General features: G+C 49.2%; 1 protein-coding gene across 1 annotated transcript; it reads left to right on the top strand.

The window, feature by feature from the left end:
- Positions 1–1175: 1175 nt before the first annotated feature.
- On the top strand, positions 1176–19500 carry LOC308173517 (separin-like; the record flags this gene model as incomplete). Its single annotated transcript, XM_080548545.1, has 31 exons — positions 1176–1262; positions 1453–1755; positions 1865–2623; positions 3058–3159; positions 3340–3451; positions 3555–3679; positions 4205–4398; positions 5058–5300; positions 5424–5568; positions 5692–5851; positions 6933–7075; positions 7508–7642; positions 8454–8579; positions 9008–9182; positions 9771–9896; positions 10282–10438; positions 10718–10827; positions 10930–12104; positions 12764–13220; positions 13367–13492; positions 13934–14147; positions 14420–14625; positions 15713–15840; positions 16041–16163; positions 16389–16538; positions 16969–17136; positions 17400–17504; positions 17831–17949; positions 18078–18161; positions 18652–18816; positions 19299–19500. 31 exons carry the CDS (start codon positions 1176–1178, stop codon positions 19498–19500), a joined length of 6624 nt encoding a protein of 2207 aa, XP_080404671.1.

Consider the following 19500-nt stretch of genomic DNA (forward strand, 5'->3'; position numbering starts at 1 on the left):
ATATATGTTTTAATATCATCGCAAACATAGGCTTAAAACACCTGCTAGCATGCTAATTCCATGCTAATTCCATGCTAATTTCATGCTAATTTCACGCTACGCTAATGTTACCGAGTTGGCTAGTCACATGACCCACATCACATCACATCAGCCACAGTAGTGAGAACTACGTAGTACAACTCCCACAACTGGATACTAGCTGCTTCGTTTCCAATAACAGCTAAGCTAGTTTACTTTACTTATCATAATGTACATTTGTGATGTAGGGATAGTGTGTTTAACACTGTTTTATTCAGAATAATATGATGCATAAATCCCGTTTTGTCCTGCTAAAATGTCATGTATGTGTTACGGTAACCATGTGGGAATACGGTACATGTGGGAAAACTAGGGTTAGGGTTAGGTGCTATGTCGATTTGGTACATGCTGGCATGCCTAACCCTAACCCTAACCCTAACCCTAACCTTAACCCTAGCACCCTAGCACCTAACCCTAACCCTAACCTTAACCCTAGCACCCTAGCACCTAACCCTAACCCTAACCTTAACCCTAGCACCTAAACCTAACCCTAACCCTAACCCTAACCTTAACCCTAGCACCCTAGCACCTAACCCTAGCACCTAACCCTAACCCTAACCTTAACCCTAGCACCTAAACCTAACCCTAACCCTAGCACCTAACCCTAGCACCCTAGCACCTAACCCTAACCCTAACCTTAACCCTAGCACCTAACCCTAACCCTAACCCTAACCCTACCTCTAACCCTAACCCTAACCCTAACCTTAACCCTAGCACCTAAACCTAACCCTAACCCTGACCTTAACCCTAGCACCTAACCCTAACCCTAACCGTAGCACCCTAGCACCTAACCCTAACCCTAGTTTTCCCACATGTACCGTTATGTTATGATTGTTATGATCCAAAACTGGTAAAATATTTATGCAATACTTTGAGCTAGTTGAGTGATATTACTGCCGTAATGATAATGACCCAAATATTCATTCTGCTAAATTGCCAACACAGAGGTTAAGATCCTAAGAGATTAACACATGGTATGGTAAATCGTGCTTAGCGTGCTAACTCCAATCCTTAGCCGAGATAAACTAGCAAGATCAAGATGACACAATTTCTCTAAATAACACGAGATATCTCATAATTATGTTTTAACCGCAGAGATGAAGATGAAGGTCTTGTCAGTTGAGGAGTACATCAAGCGGACAGCTGGTCCAAAGGAGACCAGTCTGCTACATGAAGAGTTGGAGGTGAGTGATGTTATTATTATTTAAACATTAAATATGTTATTTAGCTAAGGTTACTCCTTTGTAGGACAATGTATGTATCATTCAAAACTATAGCTAACGTTTCTAGATTCGTTTATGTTTTGGCTTTAGATATTCATGTAGTCGGCCTTGCCATGTAGGCTACTACACCGTAACTGTATTTTCATTACAGAATTTCGTGAGGGCTGGACCTGGGCGACACGTTCAAAGGTTTTGTGACCGGGTTATCCGAGCCTGTCACCATCAACTGGGAGTGGGACCCCCGGACAGTGACCACGTCACACGTCTGATCCAGCTGGTGGAGTTTGCCCTCTCCGGGTATGACCTTTCCGGGGAGTTTGAGGCTCAGAGCAGTCCTCTGTACATGGAGAAAATCATCTACCACATACTGAGGAAACTGAGCTCTCTGGGAGTGCACCGTCCGTTTAGCCACCTGGGAACCCTGCTCTACCAAAGGATTGCTCCAGCTCCACAGGTAAAAGGAGCAGAAGTACTTGCTTTTTAAATGTAGGATAGTATAATGCATCGAGTTTTTACTGTGTACACCTGCTCAATCTGTTGTGTTGTTGACTGTGTCTTCATAGACCGGGGACTTCCGTGTTGTGGTGCAGAACTGCTTTACCGTGCTGTGGAACGGACTGTCAGGAGTCCAAGACAACACCCCCCTAAACCCTAGGGACAAGCTCCGTTGCCAGATGCAGTCCCTGGGCTTCCTGCTGCTGCTTGACAGGGGGAGTCCACTTCCTCTCTCGAGCTCCAAAGTACCCATGTACACAAATCGCGCCCTGGCCCAGTACGAGAAGAGCTGTGGGACTCTGACGGAGGAGGACGCTTCCTTCCTCCTACAGGAGACACACAGTCACCTCCTGGCCCATTGGACTGGGGGACAAGGCGGGGAAGGGGACAGGGACCTCTCGGAGCAACCCTGCCTCTCTACGCTCTGTGAGGTGGTGCTGATGAACTCCAAGCTCCTCTGTAAGGCAGGCTGCTGGGGTCTGGCCTCAGGACTGATGGACGGTGTTATGGGTAGGGTCAAGGAGTGTACTAAGTATTACTGGCTCAGGCACGCTCTGGTGTTGGGCAGGCAGGCAGTAGACGTACATCGCTCCCTGAGCTCAGGAGAGGATTGTCGGCTGGCGTTCACAGACTGTGCATGGGACCTCAGGTCTCTCCCTGCTGCCTTAGAGGACCCGGTGGCCCATGCTGTCCTGGAGGGATGCGAGATGGTGGTGTGGGCAGTGGAGGCAGGCGAGAGCAAGGGTCTGAGTGGAGCAGGCCTGCTCGCCTTGTTCTCCTTTCTGCGGGAGTACCATCCATTACTAGTACAGAAGAGATCACAGAAGGTTGGTGACATTTATCATTGTCAGGCGTGCAGACTTGTCACCTTTCTGCTAAATTAGCCGTTTTTACGTCTAAGTCTCATCCAAGTCACATGATGCGTGAGCTGACTAATCTTCCTGTCTGCTAAACTCCGCTGCTGTTGAAATAACTTTTAGCTTCAGGCAGCTAGGTACAATTCCAGACAGCGTGGATAACAGTCAGAGTAAACTGTTTTCCAAGTAATTATGAGGGTGTTATGGTCAGGGCTGCCGCTACTTACACGGTTAGACCATTGATACATTTTCTTCGTTTTCAGGCAAAAATAAAAAAGTGTCACCTTTTTGGGCCATCCCCAATTTGCACCCCTGATTGTATCATGATAAAATGCTGTAGTGGAAGAATTTCCAATGTTCTCACAGAAACATGTCGGGTGGGTGTGTATGTCGCTCTTTAACAGGATTTAAAAGGATTTTGGCCCGAGAGCCAAATTCAGAAGATGCTGTGTTTCAGCATGTCCCGGGTCTTTGTGTTTGCCGATGAGAGCCTGTTTGCTTCGAAGGTAAGAAGGCTCCCAGCTCTCACCCAAATGAGTTTTTATCCTCTTTGGAATTCTACTTCAGTTCAGGCCATTGGATCATGGCCCTAGTTTATAAAGTTGTTGGTAATTGTTAAGTCAGCAGTCACATTTATTTGAGCTCAAATTGCTAATTTGAATGAAAATGCTGTTGTTTTGTTTCAGCTGGAGAAGAGGGAGACACTAGACAGAGTACTGCTGTATTGCAATGCCACAGCAGGCCGGATGATGACTGAAGTCCGCAAACTGCCCAGTGACGACATGCTCGTCCAAGCAGGTAACTGACCGATTGTGGCATCTCATTTAATCTGGTTCAGCCCCGGCATGTTAATACCAGATGGCTGATGTGTCTGTGTGTGTGTCTGCCGTCCTCTCTATAGTCACAACAGTGAATAGGCTGGCATGTGCTCTTTACAACCGCCGGCTGTACGACCAGGCCTTCACTCTGTTGGAGATCCTGTGCCAGGACCTACGGAAGAACTGCCCTGCCTCTCTGTCTAATGAGGTAATACCTACCCCTTTAAACATGTTCATTTGTTAGTAGATTATCTTCATTTTTAAATATATATATATATTTGTTTTTAGGGCATTTCTGCTTTATTGGGATAGAGATTGACAGGAAAGATGGGTTGGAGAGAGGAGGGATGACATGCAGGATAGGTCGATGGCCAGAATCGAACCAGGGACCCTGCGATTACGCTGCATGCACCTTAGTGAGCTACTACACTGCTTAGGCGTCTCTAAACATGTTAATTTGTTAGTAGATTTGAGTGGATGCCTCATTTCCGTGGGTGGATAGGTTTCGATGTGAAAGTCGTTGATTCTTTGGGAAAGAGCTACTGTACATGAATTCAATCGGATGTTGTTGTTTTTTTGTTGTATTGTTTGTTTTTTTAAATATGTTTTTTGGGCATTTCTGCTTTAATGGGATAGACAGTAGAGATTGACAGGGAGAGAGAGAGCATATCAGAGAGAGGCGCCCCTCCATTCAGATATTGTTCATCAACACATTTGGTGTGTCTTTCTCCAGTTGAGCTGGGCCTTCAGGTGGGCGGTGCAGAGCTCTCACTGGAGCGGTCAGCTGGAGCGTGCCTTGGACTGGGTCATCCTGTGGCTGCAGGCCCTGGGTGACCGGGTCACGGGTCACATGACGGAGCCCGTCTCCCTGTGGGTCAAAATCAAGGTGGATGCCGTTCAGGCCGGTCAGGAGGACACACGCCTCAGGTATTGGTTACTAGTAGGGATCCACTGTTCACAAGGCTTCTGTTGTTGTTAAGTGTCTGTGTGATGTCAAGGAGGTACATTTTTCATCTTGTCTCCTTTATTCTTCTCTTGAGTTTCTATTAATGACTTGAACTGTTTGTGGTTGTAACTTGCCCTGTGGTGTTCGCTTAAATACTTCATCATCCCTCCAGTACTTCTAAATTCCTCCTCCAGTAAAGGTTATATTTTTACTGGAGCGGCTGTGGCGCAGGAGGTAGGTTGGCAGATCGGCGGTTCGAGCCCCGACTGGCCACATGTCGAAGTGTCCTTGGGCAAGTCACTGAACCCCAAATTGCTCCCAGTGAGCGGGCCGGCACCTTGCATGGTAGCTTACCGCCATTGGTGTGTGAATGCGTGTGTGAATGGGTGAATGAGAGGCCGTTGTAAAGCGCTTTGGATAAAGGCGCTATATAAGTGCAGTCCATTTACCATTTAATGTTACGCATACAGAGCGACTGATTGGAGTAACCCTCCCCTGTCATGTTGTTGAACATTCTTTCGTTTTTGTTACTTAACGTTGACATTTGTATCTGAATGCCAATGTTGAGGAACCAAAGCCAGAAGAATTTTACTCTTGTGTACTTGTACATTGAGATGTAATAAAAGCCATTCTGAATCAGGACTCTGCGCGACGGTTTTGGGTGTAACGTCCCAGACGAGGGCGTGATGCTCTGTCTCCTCGAGGAGGAGCTACGCGTCTACAAGGAGGTGTCAGGAGACACCACCGAGGAGCGCTACAACACACTCTGTGACCTGCTGGACATCTGCCACGAGAGCAGCTCCCACACACACCTGCGTGCTGTCTACCTGTGTGAGATGGCCCAGGTGGTGTGTTTCCAGGACTTCAGCGAACAGACAGACTGGTAGGATTTACCTTGAACTGTAGAGTGAACGATTTACAGAACACACAAACATGGCCCACGTAAGTGCCTTCTTTTTATATAAAAAAATAAATAAATAAAAAATAAATCTTTGCAACTGTGCAGCTCGGCAGTTGATTTTACCCAAGAGGCCCTGCGCTTGCTGGAGGAGGAGCAAGAGACCAGTAAGAATGCTGATAGGCTCAAGGATGACAAGGCCCACGCCTCTTTGTGGCTCTACATCTGCACCCTGGAGAAGACCCTACAGGAGGTCGGTGCTCCCTAGTTTGAGTATCAGGAGTTGAACATTTTCCCCTTTTCCTTCTTTATGTGTCTTTATGGACATTTAAGCCTTAAAACTGAACGTTGGGATTTCTTCCTGGCCCTTTTCTAGGCCATCGAGACAGAGAAGAAGTTGCAGGATGTGAGTGAGCGGGCCGGGGGCGACGCCGTTCCTGTGAGCAGCAACGACCTGGACTACGAGGACAAGCAGAAGCAGCAGGACAGTCACCTGGTGTACGAGGGGCTCGGCTTCGACTTGGCGGCAGAGAGCAGTAAAGAATTACATTTACATCTTTGGCATTTAGCAGACGTCTTATTCCAAAGCGACTTACAACAAATACATTCGACTGTCTATGTGAGTCATCTATCCACCAGTCATAGCAGGAACAAGTAATCTATGTTCAGGCCTGGAGCCATTGGCAGTCGGCTAGAAGAAGTGATTTTTTGGGGGGACATAGGAGAAACAGTATGGGGGCGGGTAGTAGATGTCTCAGGAGAAACAGTATGGTGGGGGGTAGTAGATGTCTCAGGAGAAACAGTATGGGGGCGGGTAGTAGATGTCTCAGGAGATCAGTATGGTGGGGGGTAGTAGATGTCTCAGGAGAAACAGTATGGTGGGGGGTAGTAGATGTCTCAGGAGAAACAGTATGGTGGGGGGTAGTAGATGTCTCAGGAGAAACAGTATGGTGGGGGGTAGTAGATGTCTCAGGAGAAACAGTATGGTGGGGGGTAGTAGATGTCTCAGGAGAAACAGTATGGTGGGGGGTAGTAGATGTCTCAGGAGAAACAGTATGGTGGGGGGTAGTAGATGTCTCAGGAGGGACAGTAAGGGCGGGTAGTAGATCTCTCCGGGGGGACAGTTAAGGTGTAGCCTGAAGAGATGGGTCTAGTCTCTGGCGGAAGATGGGGAGGAATCCTGTAACAGCATCAGCCTTGGGTGTGTCAGACCTCAGTTAGGATGTCTGTCAGCCTGTTGTTTACAGGGGTGGCCAGCCCTGGTCCTGGTAGACCATCGTATTTCAAAACGTTTAATCTAGATCTGGACAATGCAAGTTTTTGCTATCCAGGATCAGATCTATCTGGCCGATTTTGAGTAGTACAGGGGGGGGGGAATCAGCCAGCTTGATCTGATCTTGGTTAGCAAAAAAGAATCCGGATCATTCTGATTCTCCAGATTAGAAAAATTTGAAATACTCGACCCTGAAGATTCAAATAATCACCTCATCGCCGCCTCCCCGGTTAGAATCCACCAGACCTGGGTTGACCTGGGTTGACCTGGGTTGACCTGGGTTGACCTGGGTTGACCTGGGTTGACCTGGGTTGACCTGGGTGTTTGTCTGTCTGTCTCCTCAGAGCGGAGCCAGCCTCTGGACAGGGCGCTGAGAGAGTGGTCCTCTCTGCTGCAGAAGCGTAAAGATCTGCCTTCAGTCAGGAACCCCAAACAGACCTGTTCCTCCATCGCCCTCACCGCTGCTCTCTACAAACTCATGGGCAAGGTAAGAGACTTATCAGTTAGTGTTAGTCTTCAACTGCCCTTTGGCACATTCAGATCTGAAAGGGATCTGATAGTTTTGAGCAGACGGGTTTATGGCTCCATCTTGCCTTTTGACGGGTAGGGGTTATGAAGACAAAGGCTCATTTATTTGTATACCACATAATCATACAAATTAATCTAGACTCGTAATGCTTTACAAAAAACATGAGCTAACATAATTAAAACGTGAAAAAAAGTTCAGCTTTAAAACGATTCATAAAAAACAAATCAATCGGTTAAAAAAGCCTTGCTTAACTCTTTAAAAAATACACTCAATTAAAAGCCGAACAGAACATAAAAGTCTTCAGCATATTTTTAAAGGATATAGATCCAATGTGCGTTCGTTACTAGACTGCATCATGTCAACTCTTCACTTCACCTCTCCTCATCCTAGCCTCTGCAGGCTCTTGAGAGTTACCAGCTGGCCATCGGCCTCTCCCGTTGCCTTGGCGATGCCCAAGGCTGTGCCACCTCCCTGTGCCACTCTGCCAGACTGCTTCTCGACCTGGGTGCCCCTGGACCAGCACAGGTAACTCACCTGCTGATAGGGTTGAGGCTTCACATAAGCTTCACAGACGCATGACATCTAAGGCCGCATCTACACTTGACACTTCAATCCAATCCTTTTGTCATCCGAACAGGATGATCACATACTACTTTATGATAACTGTACACAGGGCTCCCACGGGTCCTTGAAATCCTTGAAAGTTTGTGAATTTCATAGAAAAAAAAATCAAGGCCTTAAAGGTTTTTGAAAATAGACATGGGTCATTGAAAGTGCTTGAATTCTTCTCTCTCTCTCTCTCAAAAAACAACAACTTTACACATATTTCACAATATATTGTTTTGCTGTGCTGGGGTAGAGAAGGCAAGAGACCATCTAGTGTTCAAGCCTCTACATTCAAGCCTCTCTTTTTAATTGTTGTCTGAGCGGATAGTTCCTATTATATAAATTCTCATCTAGGTCTGTCTCAAACTATGCCGTGTTGGGTCCTTGAATTTGAGGAAATTGAGTCTTGAAAGTCCTTGAAAGGTGCTTGAATTTGATGTTTCAGAAGGTGTGGGAACCCTGTGTACAGGTCTAGAGGATGCACAAAAGTCGCATTGTGTTGACATTGTGGCCCGATTGTGTTTTGGCATCCGGCTGACCACCATTTTTTGTGTTTGTAATACCAGGTGAGGACACATGTTGTGATCTGATCGTCATGTTTGTATATCAGAAGTCTGGTTTTAAATGTCAAGTGTAGACGAGGCCTAAACAAACGGGTGAAACCCTATTCAGCTACATCACGTAAGCTAAATGTTGTGTTTTATCTTGACCTTTTGATTGGCTGTTTCAGAGCCAACTGGAGGAAGCAGAGCAGTGTCTGGCCTCTGACTCCGTCAGCTCCACCACTGAGGGACCCTCTACTCTCTCTATGACGGCCAAACTGCTGAGGGCTCAGCTCTGTTACAGCACAGGACAGGTAACACACACACACACACAAGCTTGTGACAGTGACACACACTCGCACAGACACAACAGAGGAAGCTCACTAGGCCGTAGCAGATTGCGTAATTTAGACGCTTTTATTCAAATTAGTTAATATTTTATCTCCAATTACAGGGACATTCTCCCTGGAGTAATTTAGGGCTAAGTGCCTTACTCAAGGCCACACTAGAGAGTGGTGTTCCCAGGTGGGATTGGAACTCATGAACTTCTGATCACCAGTCCAACTCACTATCCACTAGGTCAGGCCAACGCTAGCCGATGCTGGTACCACCCAATATAAATAACAAAGGGATCAAACAAGTAGCCATTGCTCTCTCACCCTCACCATCTCTCGTTTCCTTTTCTTCTCCTCCTCCTCCTCCTCCTCCTCTCAAACTCTCCTGTACCTCTTCATGTCTCCAGGTGGAGCTTGGGGTGCCTTACCTGTGTGAGGTGCTGAATGAGTTGGGCCGAGAGCAGAGGTACTCTAAGAGCTGGTACCTGCATCGTGCCCGAACCCTCCAGACCAGCAGTGCCTACTTGAGTCTGGACACGGGCACGCTGTCCCAAGACCTGCGGCAACAGATCACCCAGCATGGTCAGCAGCACCCTAGATTGTATTTGTATTTATAAAAAAATAAATAAAAAAAATGCTTTATTGGGATAGAGACGGTAGAGATTGACAGGAAAGATGGGTGAGAGAGAAGAGGGGTGACATGCAGGATATGTCGACGGTCGGAATCGAACCGGGGACCCTGCGATTACACGGCTGACGCCTTAGTGTGCTACGCCACCAAGCGGCCCTTTACGTTTACATCTGAACCGTTTAGCAGACGCTTTTATACCAAAAAAACGTATAATTAAAGATTACAGGGACAGTCTACCTGGAGTAATTTAGGGCTAAGTGCCATACTCAAGGGCACACTAGTGGTGGTATTCCCAGGTGGGATTTTAATAATACTATCATATAATATCATATCATATCTGTATTTAGCTTGCAGGGTGGCCTCTGTTGGAAAATGGTCATTAGTGGTCATATGCCGTCTGTTGCTTTAAATCTAGGATGTTTTGCGTTGTGAGTTCCAAGGGGGATATGACAGGTATGAGAATGAGGTGTTTTGGTTGCATTGCTGTTTTGTTGATGTGTTTGTGTGTGCGTGTGTGTGTGCGTGTGTGTGTGCTCCAGGACTGAAGACTGCAGACACTGCCCTCACTGAGAGTCTGGAGTGGCTCGCCAGTCTGCTGGCGGCGCTGGTGGGGAAAGGCTTGTACGGAGCCAACTGTAACATTGAAACACGCTTCATTAACCAAGGTAGGGCTGGGCTGGCATACTGTCCACCACACATACTGTACTTCATAGACTGCGGCATCGACTGGCTAAGTCGTCTCATGAAGCTTCATTGACCACGGTTTGGGTGTTCCCCCCCACTCCACGTAGAATACGTGTCTATAAACCTCTTGAATGTGGCTCAAGGGAAATCCTCACTCTTGTACCCCATTTTTTAAAGTGGTAAGATTTGCCTACCTTTTATACGATACTCCTTTAGGCCCGTCCGTCTGCAAGTCGTGCTGAGGTTAATTTGGTTGTCAGTCTGTTCTATTGACCTGCTCCCTCTGCCCCCCCCCCCCCCCCCCGGTAATAACCTGGTCTTGTGTGTCAGTCTGTCCTGTTGACCTCTGACCCCCCCCCCCTGCAGGTGAGAACCTGCTGTTGAAGTGGCTGGTGATGTCAGAGCTGCTGAGCTGCTCTCTGAAGATTGTGGCAGTGAGGAGCAGCACCGGGGCCGTACATGAGGCCAGGCACCTGTGTCTGGAGGCCCTCAAACTGGCCACCAAGCTGCAGACTCTTAGCCAGTACGTGTGTGGGTGTGGGTGTGGGTGTGGGTGTGTGTGTGCGTGTGGGGGGGTGTGTGTGTGTGTGTGTGTATGTGTGTGTGGGGTGTGGGGTGTGGGTTGTGTGTCTGTGTCTCTCAGCAATACTAGTTGTATAAACATCTTTCTTTTTCTTTTAGTATGCTGAACATTTATTTACATTTTTGAGCAACAATTTTCTGCATTTTCAATCTTGGAACAAGAATTGGAAAAAACATGCTTTTGGCTTCTGAAACTCTGAGTGTCTTTGTCCTTGTGTAGATATGCGGAGCTGCTGGTGCTGAAGGCCGAGTTGGAGCTGATGAAGGGCGAGAGGGTGGAGAGTGCACTGGACCTGGACAGAGTCTTTAACCTTCTGGAACTCTGCATGGGTTAGTCAACGTCACCCTAGTCGTGCCTCTTACTGTTGGAAACTCTTCGAGTCCCGTGGCCAACGATGCTAACAATGTTTTGTGCTCTCTTTAACGTCTTAGATTTTTCTAATCAGGAGAAGAAGGTTGAAGTGAAGATCAAACCGAGGAAAGGCCGTCCGTCGCGGAAGCCCGAGCCCCCCCTCCCCAGCCCTGCGGAGGACTCCAAGAGCTTCCTGACCACCAGGTGGCTCCCTAAGGAGCCCGTGGAGAGGAAGGACCCGGCCAGCTCCCCGCCGCTCAAAGCTCGGCCCCAGCGCTGGCCCTCCTCCCTGGACCACAGGCCCGACTGCCAGTGCCCCTGCTGCTCCGAGCCCAGCCTGGGCCGGGTCACCGTACGCTGGGCGGCCGCGCAGGCCGACCTGGCCCTCCAGCTGGGCCCGGCGGAAGCCCGCGCCAGCCGCAAGCTCCACCTGGCCACCCTGGCCCGCTGCAAGAGCATCACCGCCAAACTGGCCGTCAGACTGGCCAGGCTCTTCCCTGGTGTTGTTTCCGGCCCTGCGAACCGCTTCCCCAAACCAGCCTTGCTGCAGGACGTGGTGGGCAGTGTTTACCTGCGCATGGCGCTGGCCGGGCTGGAGCTACAGCTGGACAAGGGCCACGGGCCGTGGAAGATCCTGGAGGCCGGCCTGGCGTTCGTGACCGCCAAGCCCTCTCCGGACCTGGGGCCCCTGAGGGCGGGCCTGCTGGCGGTCAAAGCCCTGGCCGCATGTCTGGCCCTGGCGGCCCAGAGGGACTGCTCCCCGGAGGAGCTCTTCTCTGCCGCCTGGACTTGGAACGCACCCAAAGGGGACGTGGAGACGCACCACATCAAGGCCAAACCGCTGCCTCTCCCAGCCTCGGCCAGGAAGACGAGGAAGGAAGACCCGGCGGCCATCGCCGCCGCCAAGCCGAAAGACGCCAAGACGCCCAGAGTCCCCAAGAACAAAGTGACGTTCTCCTTGTCCTCCATCAAAGCAAGTGGCAAGTGTCTGGCCCCCCCCATGACACCGGTGATGGTGAAACCCTCCCAGGCCAGATCTGGAGGGAGGGAGCTCAGCTCGTTTGACTTCAGCACGGAGGTGCCCACGGTGGCCTGCACCCCTGTCCAGCGGGCCAGAGCACCGAGAGGAGGAGGAGGAGGAGCGAAGGCGGCCCCCAAGCTGGCGTTCCAGGTTTATGAAGAGGCGTCACCATCTCAGGAGAAACCCCAGCCTGTCCCTGCAGCCCCCAAGAAGACAAACAAGTCTCGCTTCAAGGTACGCCAGGGCCCAGTCGTTCAAAACGTACAATCTGGATCAGAATGATCCCGCTTATTTTTTTTTGCTATCCAGGATAAATGGTAAATGGACTGACTTATAGCGCCTTATTCCAAAGCACTTTACAATGGCCTCTCATTCACCCATTCACACTCCAATGGCGGCATGCTACCATGCAAGGCGCCGTCCCGCTCATTTGGAGCAATTTGGGGTTCAGTGTCTTGCCCAAGGACACTTCGACATGTGGCCAGCTGGGGCTCGAACTGCCGATCTGCCAACCTTGCGATCATTAGACGCCGGCTCTACCTATTAGACGCCGGCTCTACCTCCTGAGCCACAGCCGCCCCAGCCATTTTGAGTCATTTCAGCCAGCTTGATCTGATCCTGGATCACAAAAAAGAATCTGCATCATTCTGATCCAGATTAAACGTTTTTTAACAACTGGGCCCAGGAGGTCAAATTATTTTAGGGCTTTCATAATCCAGCGTCTTATATGATCTTTAGAGAGGCCTGATCATAAAGACTTGTACTACTATCATATTTGTATATGTCGGTCTGTTTTGTGCATCTTGAAATGAATTGGTATGGTGGAGTTCGAATCACTAGCAAACTGCCACGGGTATTGCAGCACGGTTCTGACCTTTTGTCTCCTGGCCTAGGTGCAATTCAGTGACGAGAGTGACGCAGAGGCCGACCCCCAAGAGAAGGGGCTCAAAGAGAAGAAACCGGCGGCCTCAAAAAAGCCGACCGCCTACACCAGAACGACCCGCGTCCGCAAGCAGCCAGCGGCACCGGAGCCGCCTGCGGAGAAGAAGTCCCTTCCCAAGAGGCAGGGCAGGCGCAAGGTTAGCACAGCGGTCCCCCACTCCACCTCTTCTGAGGAGGAGGTGGTGGAGGTGGTGCCGGCCCCAGCCAGGAGAGGAGGCAGACCCAGGAGACAGCAGGCTGCCGGGAGGGAGGCTGCTGCTGCGGCAGCCGGAGCAGGGGGACCAGACACTGGGGAGGAACCGGAGAGGTTGAGGACAATCGATGAGGACATGGAAGGGATTATGATGGACAGCAGTATTGAAGAGCTGAGAGCGTCCGACACTGAGACTGAGGAGTCTGCCGCATCCAGTAAGTGTGTGTGTGTGTGTGTGTGTGTGTGTGTGTGTGTGTGTGTGGATTGAAAGATGCCATAGTGTCGTTGTCTTGTAACATCCCTGAGCGCTGAGGCTAATGTCACTGTTGAACCGACTCCACTTTGCCTCGTCTCTCTGCAGGCATGGCTGTGGACGGCCCAGGCACTGGTTTTGAGGTCCTGCGGAGGGACCTGTGTGGTGACGGAGAGAGAGACTGTTTGTCTGAGCTCAGGAGCGGAGGCCCCCTTCACTCCAACGCCGTGCCAGGTGAGCGTCACGAGTCTGAGGCCCTGCTCTGTCACTAGTCGAGGCTTTTAAAAAACTAGCTAAAACAGATCTTTTCTCCCTGGCCTTTGACCTGAGGTCAGCCTGCCTCCCGACACTGCACTTTTTGCACTTTTATTTCTGCACTTGTATTTGTATCGCACCATGTTTTTAGATTTTATCTATTTTATCTGTTTTATATCTGTATTTTATCTTGTTTTTTTCTTTTACCAGCACTTTGGGCGGCTGTTTGTCATTGTAAAATTGTGCTATATAAATAAACGTTACTTACTTACTTAGTCTTCCATGGTGTGCATCTGAGAGCTCTGTTGAGAGATTTGAGACATAAGAGATTTTGTTTGAATCTGAGTGATCTGTATAGACAAGACAGGCGAGTAACAGCCCCCCCCCCTCCCTCTTTCTCTTTCCTTTCCTTCCACATAGATGGTCTTTCTCTGGAGGTGGTGCAGTCTTTGCTGCGTTCTGCCTGGTTGGCCCTTCAGCATTTCCCCCCACCCAGCCTCTACCCCAGCCTCTGTACCCTGCTGGCCCTCTTGCTGGGGCAACAGGACCCGGTCACCACGGCGATGCTCCATGCCCAGTCCGTGGGTGTCACTACCCAGCATGACATGATCCGACATCTCTCAAATCGCCTCAGGTCAGTCACCCATATTCTCTTTCCTAAGTCCAAATCAGCCCCTTCCCCCCCCCTGGCAATGATCAATAGTGCCATGGAAGTTGCCTTCCAAAACAATGGATTCAACCTAGCCTATCAGATCTACACAAGGGGCTAGGGGGTAGATCAGGAGATGAGCATCTCTCTTTGATCCTATTTCTTCCTCCTTTTGTTTTTGTGTTTATTGTAGTATTGTTTTTAAGTCGTTCCGTCAGAGAAGATCCAGTGACCTTGTTGCTGTGTTCCTTCTGTAGGAAGCTGAAGGAGAACGCCAGCGAGCTGACAGACAAACTGGGTTCTCTGAGTCTAGACGATCCCCCTGCCCGGACCGGGACGGTCCCTCTGGAGCAGAGACTAGCTCAGCTGGAGAACATCTTCGCCTTTCCTACCGCAGACCCCTCCGCCTTCCCACAGCACCACTGCCAACAGTTCATCCAACAAATAAACAACCTCCCTAAAGGTACAGTACATAGGGTTCCCACGGGTCCTTGAAATCCTTGAATGTTTGTGAATTTGAGAAAAAAAATCAAGGCCGTAAAAGTTTTTGAAAATCGACATGGGTCATTGAAAGTGCTTGAATTCCCCTCTCTCTCTCTCTCTCTCTCTCTCTCTCTGTCTCTCTCTAAAATAAAAATATAGGTAACATGTAGAAGGGAATAAAACAACCATACTAGTTACTACGGTTAATTAGTTAGCTAGATTTTAAACATAACGCCGTTAGATTTGAAAACCGTTCATGGTCATTCCTATTATATACATTCTCATCTAGATCAAACTATGCCGTGGTGGGCCCTTGAATTTGAAGGAATTGAGTCTTGAAAGTCCTTGAAAGGTGCTTGAATTTGATGTTTCAGAGGGTGTAGGAACCCTGAGTACAGCTCAAGGGTTTTACATCAAGACCCATCTCTTCAGGCTATGCACCTTATGTTTACATTTACAGTTTTGGGCATTTAGCAGACGCCTTTATCCAAAGCGACAAATACATTTGTCTAAGTAATGAATCATCTATCCGTCAGTGATCGCAATAAAAAGTTATCTATGCTCAGCGCCAGGGGCCATTGGCAGTCACAATGCTGGAAGAAAGAGAAAGCTGCTATATAAATAAACAGGGTTCCCGCGCTGGTCTTAAAAAGCCTTTAAGTCTAAAATCCACCAATCCATAAGGCCTAGAAAGGCCAAAAATGTCAGTTATTGTGCCTAAAAATTATGTGCTAGGTCTTAAGAATGAGATCCTGCAAGGAAATCAGTCCGACCACATCTATTTACGCAGAACATAATGAAGCTAGAACCAAAATGCCAATTTGCCAATTCAGTGAAATCCCTAATTTCATCACCTCGACGATGACAAAAAGCTATATGGTGTCGCGAATAGGTCTAAAATTCTATTCAAAGAGGTCTATAAAAAGGTCTAAAAAGACTACATTTGACTTGTTGAAACTTGTAGGAACCCTGAATAAAGCTTATTAACACCCAGGAGCAAACTGTCAGTGAATGCGAGTTGTGTTTTGGTGGTTTACAGCATGGTGACCTGACTTCTCTCTCTGTAGGGGTGACGGTGTGTCTGCTCTCGGTGGCCAGGGTGCAGCCAGGGGAGATTGGGGACACCCTCCTGCTGACCCGTCTGGAGAGGGGCTCCTCTCCTGTCACCGTCTGCATCCACACCGCCCAGCGGCAGGTGAGGAACTCACACACCCACACACACACACACACACACACTCACTCACTCACTCACTCACTCACTCACTGACTCACACACACAGACACATGTCTATTACATGTGTATTACACCGTTGATTGTTGCTTGATACCTATGCGTGCGCGCACACACATATACATATACTGACTGTCTGTCTGTCTGTCTGTGTCTCTGTGTAGCACCCTTTAAGCTGGCTGCTTCAGGAGTTTGACAGTATCCAGAAGCAGCAGAAGGTGGTGTGGTCTGAGTCGGAGAAGACCCAGTGGTGGGCAGGACGCTGGGCACTGGACAGTCGCGTTAAGGTAAGGGCAGGGGCGGGCGGTCACTCTGCTGGGTGTGGGCAGGCATGGATGAGCAAGTTGGTCGGGAGAGAGTCGGGCTTAACCCGTACATCTAGAGGGCGATGCTTAACAAGCAAGTGGATGCATGTCTAACGGTTGTTCCTCATGTGGGTGTTTTTGATTTGCCCCTAAATCTTGTCTCCCTCTCTTGTCCGTCCGTCCCCCCCCCTTGTTTTCCTGTCTTAGAAATTGTGTGAGAAGATGGAGGCATTGCTGGGCTGCTGGCGGGGGCTTCTTTTGCCCCTGACCTCTGACCCCAAGCTCATCACCCAGGCCAAGCACCTCCACAAGACCTTCACTGCCTGGGGAGTGCAGACCTCTGAAGAGATGCTCAAGGTGTGTGCCCCTCCCTCTCAGAAAAGGATGTGAAAGGAAAGGGAGTCTTAATGGACCTATCGCTAAGCCACGCCCCAAAATAGAAATTGTCCAATCATATCACAGCAAAAGTCACTACAGGCAGAAAACTCGGACAAACAACTTGCTAATATCTGATGGTGAAAAGCTTCTAGACTAAATATTCTTGTCATCTTTAAAAAAACATGTCTACAGTATTACTTGCTGTGGCAGAAATCAGAAATTTGCCAACTCCCGCCATTGTAAGTCATTGAATGTCATTCAGTCACGGTCAGTCAGTCACTGTCAGTGAAGCGTTGTTTGTTTTTCCGAGTTTTCAAAGGGGGTGTGGCTTAGCGATAGGTCCATTGATACGAGTACACGGTCTCTCTGTTGACTAACAGGCGGTTCTCGTTAACCCTGTGTGTTCCAGGCTTTGCTGTCGGCCTCTCCTCTCCTCTCCCTGGGAGACGTGCGATGGTTCGCCCAGGGACTGTGTCCGGAGCGGGCGGAGGAGTGTGTGGCGCTGCTGCGGGCGGCCGTGTCGGCGCTGCGAGAGAGGGCGGAGCCACAGGGACATGTGGTGCTCATCCTGGACAAGGTTAGTGGTGGGAGGGGGGGGGGGGTCACATAATCTCAGTTATCCATCATAAACATGCATGTGTTTATGAGGGATCGCACACACACACACTTTTCCCATCTCTCCGCAACTCTGTCACTCAAATGTGCACCACGATGTCAACATACCCTGCGAACAACAAAGCACAGTGTGGTAGTTTGTGTGACGTACTACTATGCTTTTTTTAGTTGTTCACGTATTGCAAGCGCTGTGATGTAATATCTATCATGTTTCCTCCTCCGCAGTACCTCCAGAAGCTTCCGTGGGAGACCATCTCCTGCCTCAGTTCCCGTGCCGTGACCCGCATGCCCTCTCTGTCCTCCCTACTGGGCCACTGTGCCCTGAGAACTGTGAGATGAAGCACTATTTGAATCGGCACATTGGGGCCTGGTCAGTTAGCCTGGTCAGTTAGCTTGGTCAGTTAGCCTGGTCAGTTAGCCTGGTCAGTTAGCTGGGTGCGGGCAGGCATGGATGAGCAAGTTGGTCGGGAGAGAGTCGGGCTTAACCCGTCCATCTAGAGGGCGATGCTTACAAGCAAACTAACAAATCAGTAACAGTTAACTAACAGTCAGATGCATGCAGCAAATTATGACTTCTTTTTTTTATGCTAGTGACTCATTTGTTTCAAGCTGAATAGTGACGCGGGCGTACTGCTTGTCTCTTTTCCTCCCCTCAGTCTGACCCTGAGTGCGTCCTGAATCGAGGAGTGGACCCTAAGCAGGTGTTCTACGTGCTCAACCCTGATGCCAACCTTCCAGGCACAGAGGAGCGACTTAAAGACCTCTTCTGCTCCAAGTGAGCCGAGTGCCAGTACATACTGTACTGCATGTCTGCTGCTGTTTAGGATTTGTCTCTTATTAATATCTCTCTCTCTCTCTCTCTCTATCTCTCGCTCCTTCCTTCACTCCCTTTTCCTTCTCAAGTGGGTATGCTTGGCAAGGTGTGAGTGGGGCTGCTCCCGACACTGACCATCTGCAGGAAGCTGTCACTACTAAAGATCTCTACATGTGAGTAGGGAAATGTCACAATTGAGTTGACTGGAACTTACTTCTGTTTGGAAATGTCTGCTGCAGCTCCTCTGTGTGGTATTTCAAAATGTTTAATCTAGATCAGAATGATCCAGATTCTTTCTTTTGCAATCCCGGATCAGATCTAGTATCAGGTGGCAGGTTTTGAGTTGTATTGGGGAAATCAGCCAGCTCGATCTGATCCTGTATCGCAAAAGAAACATCTGAACTATCATTCTGAGCTCGTTTGACATTTTTTAAATACTGGGGCCCAGGTGTTCAAAACGTTTAATCTGGATCAGAATGACCCCGACTCTTTCGAGCTGGCTGATTTCCCCTATACGACTCAAAATCAGCCAGATAGATCTGATCCTGCATCAGAGAAAAGAATCGGGGTCATTCTGACCCAGATTAAAAGTTTTGAACAACCGGGCCCAGAGGTTGCCCAGTCTTTCCTGTGTTGCTCACGTGCCACTCTCTGTTGCCGTAGTTACGTGGGCCACGGAGCAGGGGCACGCTTCCTCGACAGACAGAAGATCCTGCAGGAGGAGATGAGGGCCGCCTGTATGCTGTTTGGCTGCAGCAGTGCTGCTCTGGCTGTGCATGGGGAGCTGGAGGGGTCTGGCATCATCCTCGACTACCTAATGGCAGGCTGGTAAGACTCGACAGACAGGCTAAACCCAGGGACGCATGCACGAATACACAGCGTTTCCTTGTCTCTGTACTCTGCCAATTAAATTGAATCTAAAGGGGAATCCTTTTACAGTATTCTATACACACATCATGCAGGGTTCCCACTGGTCCTTGAAATCCTTGAAAGTGTGTGAATTTGAGAAAAAGAAATCAAGGTCTTCAAAGTTTTTGAAAATAGACATGGGGTCATTGAAAGTGCTTGAATTCCCCTCTCTAGTTCTGTCTCAAACTATGCCGTGTTGGGTCCTTGAATTTAAGGGAATTGAGTCTTGAAAGTCCTTGAAAGGTGCTGTTTCATAATGTGTGGGAACCCTGATAATTCTACTTTAGTGCCCAATCTGCCCATACAAGGTACTGAAATTAAAAAACTGAGTGCGTGATCAGTTGCTGTGTGCGTGTCTGTGAACTGGATGTTCTAGTATGCCCGTCTGCTCTGCCCTGTAGCCCGTTGGTTCTGGGGAACCTGTGGGACGTTACCGACCGGGACATCGACCGCTTCACCACGGCCCTGCTGCAGTCCTGGATGTCTGCAGGCCCTGGGGCCGCTCTCCTGGACCACATGGACTCATCCCGCCAGGCCACCCAACTCAAATACATCATAGGAGCTGCGCCTGTGGTCTACGGCCTCCCCGTACACTTGCGATAG

The sequence above is a fragment of the Nansenia antarctica genome (genome assembly GCF_963989245.1).
Source record: "Nansenia antarctica genome assembly, chromosome: 18".
Taxonomy (NCBI): Eukaryota; Metazoa; Chordata; class Actinopteri; order Argentiniformes; family Microstomatidae; genus Nansenia; species Nansenia antarctica.